At 72.9% G+C, this 7997-nt stretch overlaps 1 protein-coding gene across 3 annotated transcripts in view; it reads left to right on the top strand.

The window, feature by feature from the left end:
* Positions 1–7479, top strand: part of KIF26A (kinesin family member 26A) — a 33504-nt gene extending 26025 nt beyond the window's left edge. For all 3 annotated transcript variants that reach the window (XM_036306437.1, XM_036306434.1, XM_036306435.1), the window contains 10 exons: positions 36–129; positions 384–646; positions 763–934; positions 1024–1186; positions 1498–1657; positions 2143–4861; positions 5348–5550; positions 5628–5648; positions 5987–6137; positions 6411–7479. In XM_036306437.1, coding sequence (XP_036162330.1) covers positions 36–129; positions 384–646; positions 763–934; positions 1024–1186; positions 1498–1657; positions 2143–4861; positions 5348–5550; positions 5628–5648; positions 5987–6137; positions 6411–6592 — 4128 coding nt within the window. In that variant the 3' untranslated portion in view covers positions 6593–7479. The remainder of the gene's footprint in view (positions 1–35; positions 130–383; positions 647–762; positions 935–1023; positions 1187–1497; positions 1658–2142; positions 4862–5347; positions 5551–5627; positions 5649–5986; positions 6138–6410) is intronic.
* Positions 7480–7997: the final 518 nt, after the last annotated feature.

Consider the following 7997-nt stretch of genomic DNA (forward strand, 5'->3'; position numbering starts at 1 on the left):
TGTGACTCGGGGCCCGCCGACTGTTCCTCCCCCAGGCCGAGGTCTGCGCGGGCACCGTGGCCGACGTGCTCCAGTCGGTGGTCAGTGGGGCTGACGGCTGCATTTTTTCCTTCGGCCACACGGGCCTTGGTGAGTGCCCCCCGTCTCCCACCCTGCGGTCTCTGGGCCCTGTTTCTGGAGGGGAGAGGGCAGGGGGTGGGCACACGGGATGGCGGGTTGGGCATGGAAGACGGGGCCTGGGAGCGGGTAGGGCGGCCCCTGGGTCTCAGTGAGAGCCCCTGAGAGGCCCGGGCAGGGCCAGCGAGGCAGCCGCCGGGTCAGCGGGGCTCCGAGGGCCCTCCAGCTGAGCGTGAGGGGCCCTGACCCGTCGGCGTGGCCCTCAGGCAAGTCCTACACCATGATCGGGAGGGACAGCTCGCCCCAGAGCCTGGGCGTCGCGCCCTGCGCCATCTCCTGGCTCTTCCGGCTCATCGATGAGCGCAAGGAGCGGACGGGCACCCGCTTCTCCGTCCGCGTCTCGGCCGTGGAGGTGTGCGGCCGCGACCAGGGCCTGCGGGACCTGCTGGCCGAGGTGGCCTCGGGCAGCCTCCAGGATGCACAGTCCCCGGGCGTATACCTGCGGGAGGACCCCGTCTGTGGGGCGCAGGTAGGCCACCACCTCCGCCGTCGTCGTGCGGGGAGCAGGGGCGGGTGGCCCGGGAGGCGGGCGGGGGCCGTGTCCTGGCCTAGAGCCACTGAGGCACCATGTCCTCCCCGGCGCAGCTGCAGAACCAGAGCGAGCTGCGGGCGCCCACGGCCGAGAAGGCGGCCTTCTACCTGGACGCGGCCCTGGCGGCCCGCAGCGCCAGCTGCCCCCAGGACGCCCGGGGCTCCCACATGCTCTTCACGCTGCACGTCTACCAGTACCGCGTGGAGAAGTGCGGCAAGGGCGGAAGTAGGTGCCCACTGCGAACGCTGCGGGCTGGGGTCGGGCGCTGGGTCGCCGTCGTGGCCGCGCCTCACCCACCCGCCCTGTGGTTTCAGTGTCCGGGGGCCGCAGCCGCCTGCACCTCATTGACCTGGGCAGCTGCGAGGGGGCGCCCAGCCGGAGCGGGGAGGCCCCTGGTGGCCCCCCGAGTCTGTCCCTGTCGGCCTTGGGCAGCGTCATCCTGGCCCTGGTCAGCGGAGCCAAGCATGTGCCCTACAGGTGAGCGGAGGCCTCGGTGCTGGTGCTGGGGGAGCAGATGCGGGCCGGGCAGGTCCCTGCGTCCGGCCTGAGCGCTTTAGCTCTGTGGCTCTGCCACCTGAGGGGCCTCACTAGCCCAGGCCTGGAGGGGTCCCCAGCACCCCGGGGACAGAGGCGGGTGGCAGACCCACCCCTGGCGATGCAGGCAGGGCCCTGGTCGGGTGAGGGGCCCTGGTCGGGTGAGGGGCCCTGGTCGGGTGAGGGGCCCGCCTCCCCCGCTGCAGCCCCGCGCCCTGCGCCTGGCCGGCCTCTCACCCTGACCCTCGGCCCAGGGAGCACCGGCTCACTATGCTGCTGCGGGAGGCCCTGGCCCCCGGCTGCCACGCCACCATGATCGCCCACGTCTCCGCCGCCCCAGCCCGCCACGCCGAGACGCTCAGCACCGCGCAGCTGGCCGCCCGCATTCACCGCCTGCGCAGGAAGAAGGTCAAGGTCGGTTCCCTCTCTGCCTGCCCCTCCCACCCGAGGACCTGGGTCCCTGTCCTGCCAGGGCCTCTGTCCCATACCCTGGGGACCTGAGACTCCCCGTGGGTCCTGGGGGCACGGGGCTGCGCCCACCTGCCAGGGCCAGAGGAGACAGGCCTTCCGGCTGCCTGGCCAGGGTGGGTGGGTGGCTGGGGCGCTCCCTGGTGAAAGGGCAGAGATGGGCCAGAGGGACCTGGGTCTGGGTCCCGGCTCCGAAGTGTTGGGCAGGGGCTGTGGGCGCTGTTCTCGCCTCCCTGGTTCGGTTCTGGCCGTTCCTTGGACGCTGCTGAGGGTTGGGCTGGGCTTGTGTCAGAGGTGTCGGTCCCCCACGCTCGGTGGGACCCGGCGGGAGGCTGCTGACGCCCTTCATGAGAGGGTGTGTGCAGCTGGGGTGTGTGGGGGCAGGAGGAGCCGTGTGGGGACCGGCTCACACCGGCCTGCTCTGCCCCCAGTATGCGTCCAGCTCCTCCGGGGGGGACAGCTCCTGTGAGGAAGGCCGTGCCCGCCGCCCCCCGACCCTGCCTCCCTTCCACCCCCGCTCCGGGGCCCAGGACCCTGGCCGCCTGGCCCCCAGCTCGCCCGGCGACCCCGACTACTCGTCCAGCAGTGAGCAGTCTTGCGACACGGTCATCTACGTGGGACCCGGCGGGGCGGCGTTGTCGGACCGCGAGCTCACGGACAATGAGGGCCCGCCCGACTTCGTGCCCATCATTCCGGCGCTGAGCCGCCGCTGGCCGTCCGGGGGCCCGCGGGATGCCGACCACTTCCGCTGCAGCACCTTCGCGGAGCTGCAGGAGCGGCTGGAGTGCATCGACGGCAGCGAGGGGCCCCCCGGCCCAGCCCAGGGGGGCAGGAAGCCGTCGCTGCCCGAGGCCGCGGCCCCCAGGATGGCCGTGGGCACCCCGCTGGCCGCCAGCACGCCTCACAGCAGCCCTGGCCCAGATCCCCACCGGGGCGCCCCGGAGCCCTCCCAGGCCACCAGGGACCTGCGGGAGGGCGGCAGCTCCAGGCCTGAGCTGCTGGGGCCAGGCAAGGTCACAGGCGGCGGAGGCAGGAGGCCACTGCCCAGCCCGGCTCCTCCGCCACCTGGGAAGCTGGACGCTGGCCGAGCCCCCGACCAGCCCGCGGACGACGTGGTCCGGACACCCCCGGTGGGCATGAGCGGACAGGGGGGCCACCCGCGCCCGTGCACGCGGGGCCTGCTGACCACCACGGTGACGCTGCAGCAGCCCCTGGAGCTGAACGGCGAGGACGAGCTGGTGTTCACGGTGGTGGAGGAGCTGGCCCTGGGCGGGCGCCCCGCCAGCCTCGCCAGCCTCAGCAGCGACTGCTCCCTCCAGGCCCTGGCCTCGGGTTCGAGGCCCGTGAGCATCATCAGCAGCATCAACGACGAGTTTGACGCCTACACCGCGCAGGCCGCTGGCTCCTCCAGCAGCTCCCGGCTCAGCGAGCTCAGCGCCTGCACCCCCAGCCGCGGCCCCACCCCGCAGCCGCCCTCGCGGGCCAGCCCGGACCCTTTCAGCCCCGACTCAGCAGGGCCCGGCCCTCTGGGCCCCCCGATCCCGGACAGCCCCCCGGAGGACGGCAACTTGGGGTCCTCAGAGTGCGGCAGCCCGGACGGTCCTGGCCCCGTGGCTGCCGCAGCCTCGGTCCGGCCGGGCAGGGAACCCTGGGCCGGGTCCCCACACGGGGCAGCCCCGGCGCAGACCATCCACTCCAGCCTTCCCCGGACACCCAGAGCTACCTCCGCCGCCAGCCACGCGGGCTGCCCGCGCCTGGCTCTGAGCCCGCCGGGCCCCGGAGGCCTGTTCGAGGACCCCTGGCTGCTCCGGGGGCATGAGTGTGGCCCGCTTCAGGGGGCCACCGGCAGGATGCCCAGCCCGGCTGCTGTGATGTCTTGTTCCCGGAGGGTGGTGGATGGCTGTGAGGTGGCAGCCAGGGGGGCCCCCAGGCCCCAGGCCGTGGCTCAGATCCCGCCGCTGCGGAGGGGGGCCACCACCCTGGGCGTGAGCACGCCCGCCACGCCCTGTGGGGAGGTCCCGGCCGAGGCAGCAGCTGGTCTGGGCAGCGCAAAGGCCGCCCCCAGCAGCAAGAAGAGCGTGGCCCCCAAGGGGACCCTGGTCCCCAGGCCCGGCGGCTCCGCCCCCCCGGCCCCGCCCGTGCGCAAGTCCAGCCTGGAGCACAAGGCCGGCCCGGCGCCCGCCCCTCCCCCGGCCGGGGCCCTGACCAGGCCCGGGGCTGCCGCCTTCTGCCGGGGGGAGGAAGAGGCCAGGCCCAGCGGCCGGGCCGACCACTCCGTCTCCAGGGCCGCGTCCAGCCTGAAGGTCCGGGCGGGCAAGGCGGAGGCCGCATGCCGCTCCCCCACCCACGGGTCCCTGGAGCGGAGCGAGGGGCTGGCCCACGGCGGCGGCAAGGCCCGGGAGGCCGCCGGGAGGCCCGCTCGGGCCGTGCCCAGGTTGGGTGTGCCCCCCACCAGTGCCCCGCCCGGGCCCGCTCCTGCCTGTAGGGGCAGCCCGGTCAAGGGCGTGGGGCTCCCCAAGTCCCCAGCTGGAGGCAGCAAGGGCCGCAGCCTGGCTGCCGGCGGGTCAAGGGCTCTGGGAGCGTCGGCGAAGCTGCTGGCCCCCGTGGCGGGCAGGAGTCCCGGCAGCCCTGTGGCAGGACCTAGGGCGGCTCCCCGGGCCCCCCCGGGCACTGGGGCCAAGGCCAGCCGGGGCACCATCATGGGCACCAAGCAGGCGCTCCGGGCCGCCCACAGCCGCGTGAACGAGCTGGCGGCCAGCGGCGGCCCCGGCCGAGGCGGCCCCTCCTGGGGCTCGGCCGACTCGGACAGCGGCAACGACAGCGGCGTGAACGTGGGCGAGGAGCGGCCGCCCGCGGGCCCCACGCTGCCCTCGCCCTACAGCAAGGTGACGGCCCCGCGGCGGCCCCAGCGCTACAGCAGCGGCCACGGCAGCGACAACAGCAGCGTGCTGAGCGGGGAGCTGCCGCCCGCCATGGGCCGCACGGCGCTGTTCTACCACAGCGGGGGCAGCAGCGGCTACGAGAGCATGATGCGCGACAGCGAGGCCACGGGCAGCGCCTCCTCCGCGCCCGACTCCATGAGCGACAGCGGGGCCGCCTCCCCGGGCTCCCGCGCCCGCAGCCTCAAGTCCCCCAAGAAGAGGGCCACAGGTGGGTGCTGCCTGCCCGCCTGGCACAGCCTCTGCAGTTTATAGACACGCCCGGTGTGCCCGCCTCTGCCCCAGAGGGTGGCTGCACGGGTCACCCTGATGGGAGAGGACCTGGGTTTGGGGCCGGGGCCCAGCTGCCTGGAAGCCCTGCCTCCATCCCTTGGACCCTCTGTCTCTGGGGACCTGGAGGGGAGGGCCCGTTCCTCACACTGTGGTGGTGGGGGCCCAGCCATTGGCTGATGTGCGGGAGGGGCCGCATGCTCTGAGGCCGAGCTGGGTGGGACAGCGGTGGGGAGACGGGGGCCTGGCTTGGGGGTCTGTGAGGCAGTGAGCTCGGACGCGGTGCGGCCAATCAGGGTGCTCGTTAGCAGCCGGGGCTGAGGCCGCATCTGCCCCGCGGGCAGCCGTGGCGGGCAGGCCTGGTCTGGGCCTGTGCTCTCCCAGACGGGACCCAGCCAGGGGCTCACCCACGCCCTCTCTGTTCCAGGCCTGCAGCGCAGACGGCTGATCCCCGCCCCACTGCCTGACGCCGTGGCCCTGGGCCGCAAGCCCAGCCTCCCCGGGCAGTGGGTGGACCTGCCCCCGCCCCTGGGCACCTCGCTGAAGGAGCCCTTCGAGATCAAGGTGTATGAGATCGACGACGTGGAGCGCCTGCAGCGGCACCGGCCGCCCCCTCGCGAGGCCGTGGAGGTCAGCGGTGGGGCGTGGCAGGGGGCGGGGGGCGTGGCCGGCAGACCTCTGACCTCACCTTCCCCTCTTGTCCACAGCCCTCCCAGGACACGGGGAAGGTAGGAAGCCGCCCTGAGCCCGTGGTGGCCCGATGCCCGCTGTGGGCAGGGGGGTGCTGGAGGGGTCCTTCGGCCTCCCCTGCTGTTCCCTGGAGTCGCGCCGGGTGGGGGTTCCCCCCCTGTGCCCACCCATCCTGGGCCAGTTCCAGATGGGCCCTGGCGGGCTGCTTGGCAGCACCGCCTGGTGCCAGCCCCACCGGAGGGCCCGGGCCCGCCCCTGCCCACCTTCGAGGCCCACTGTGCCCACCCAGGCCTGGAGGGGGAGGGAGGCTCATGGGCGGGGCTGGGGTGCCAGGGGCCCTGGGAGTCCTTCCTGCCTGAGACCCGACCCCGCCCAGGGCCTGGTGTGCGCCAGTGCGCAGCTGCGGCTGGCCGAGCGCAGGCAGCAGAAGCTGCGGGATGTACAGGCCAAGCACCGGCGCCTTTGCATGGAGCTGGCAGAGACTCAGGGCCGGCTGATGGTGGAGCCTGGCCGCTGGCTGGCGCAGTGTGAGTCCTGTTCTCCACCCCCCTGCACCCCCCCTGCACTGGCTGGCGCAGTGAGAGTCCTGTTCTCCACACCCCTGGCCACCCGCCCCCCGCCCCCCCCCCCCCCCCCGCCGCTGGCTGGCGCAGTGAGACCCTCCCCCCCCCCCCCCCGAGGCAGAGGTTGCAGGCCTCTGACCCCCCCCTGCCCCAGTTCCCTTGCCCGCCATGCGCCCCCGGCCCCCCTCTGGGAGCGCCAGACGCCCGGCCTGACCAGCTGCCTGCTGTCCCTCCCAGTTGAGGTGGACCCGGCGCTGGAGCCCGAGTCGGTCGAGTACCTGGCGGCCCTGGAGCGCGCCACAGCCGCGCTGGAGCAGTACGTGAACCTGTGCAAGGCCCACGTCATGATGGTCACCTGCTTCGACATTAGCGTCGCCACCCCGGCCGCCACCCCGGGGCCGCAGGAGGTGGACGTCTGAGGCCGGAGACCGTGACTCGGGGCGGGACGTGCAGGACTGAGGCGGGATGTGGGGTGGATGGAGGATGTGGGGGGGCTGGGGGGACGTGGATGCTGGGGCCCCGTGCAGGACGGGGGCTGGGAGTTGATGGAACACGAGGGCGAGGCGTGGATGGAGGGCTGAGTGCACGTGACGAGGGGACTGTTGCCACCCAGACAGCAACGCAAGTGCCTTTAACTGGAATTGGACTTCTCTTCCTTGACGTTTGGTGCTAAGGACTCCAGACACCAGCAGCCGCTGTGCCGGGCCCCTGGCCGTGGGGTGGCCGTAGGGTCGGCTGTGTTTGGGGGGGTCTTGTCTCCTTTGCAGCAGGTTCACGTGGCTGCAGGCTGCCCCCCCCCCCCCCCCCCCCCCCCCCGGTCCCATCAGGAGTCAGCCCGTCTCTTTCCTGCTGCCTCTGCCCGCAGGCTCCTCCCGCCCGGGACCTGCTCTGTCCCAGGACCCGGAGGCAGTGCCCAGGGCCGAGCCCACGGCACGCGGCACCTTCTTCCACGGCAGGAATTCTTACCAAAACCACAGCAGAGAACCCACACAGGAGACGGGGTGGGGTTTGCAGCGGTTCTGTCAGGCCCGTGTTTTGTATCATTTTGTGATAAATGCGGTATTTGCCGTGGGGTTTGCAGACAAAGGGTCTATGTTTTTACGGTTTTCTATGGAAGGTGCCCTCGGGGGGGCTCTCTGGGGCCTCCGGGCAGCACGGGGGGAGGGGGGGGCGAGGGCGTCCCCGCCACGGTGGGCTGTTTTCTGACCGCGGTGTGCTTTTCGGGGGGGCGCCCACCCCTTTGTACAAATGTGTAGATTTCACTTTCCGTGGCTTCTATTTGTGAATAAAAGACGCATCGATTGTTCCCGCGGCTCCTGAGTCACGGAGCGCTCAGCCCTCCGAGGGGCCTGGGGTCGGGGAGGGAGGCGTCCGGGGGTCCAGGGGCTTTGGGAAGCGGGGGACTCGGCCCTTGAGCCCTGCGGCGCCCGCGCTGGACCAGCCCGCAGCTGCCCCCGCTGCCCGTCTCCTTCCCCAGCCACGCCGGTGCCGCGAGGCTGAGGCAGGGGACGGGCTGGGCTGTGGGGAAGCTGTTTCCTGCTCCTGGCTCCTGGCTCCTGGCCCCCGGGGGTCTGTTAGCTGGGTAAACCGAGGCAGGGGTGGGGGTGTGCCCCTGGAGGCCCCTGGTCTCCCCGCTTCGCCCCTGGCCCCTCCAGGAGAGGCAGCAGGCACCCTGAGGACATGCCAGGGCCCGGGCCCAGGAGCCGCAGGAACCCAGCCCGCTCAGCCGCCCCCGCTGGGGCCTGGGGTTGGGGCTCATCCTGGAGGACTGCGCCCCTGTTCTGTGTAGACACAGGGCCCCTGGACCCTTTGGGGTCACTGTCC

The sequence above is a fragment of the Myotis myotis genome, unplaced genomic scaffold (genome assembly GCF_014108235.1).
Source record: "Myotis myotis isolate mMyoMyo1 unplaced genomic scaffold, mMyoMyo1.p scaffold_m19_p_41, whole genome shotgun sequence".
NCBI classification, from domain to species: Eukaryota; Metazoa; Chordata; class Mammalia; order Chiroptera; family Vespertilionidae; genus Myotis; species Myotis myotis.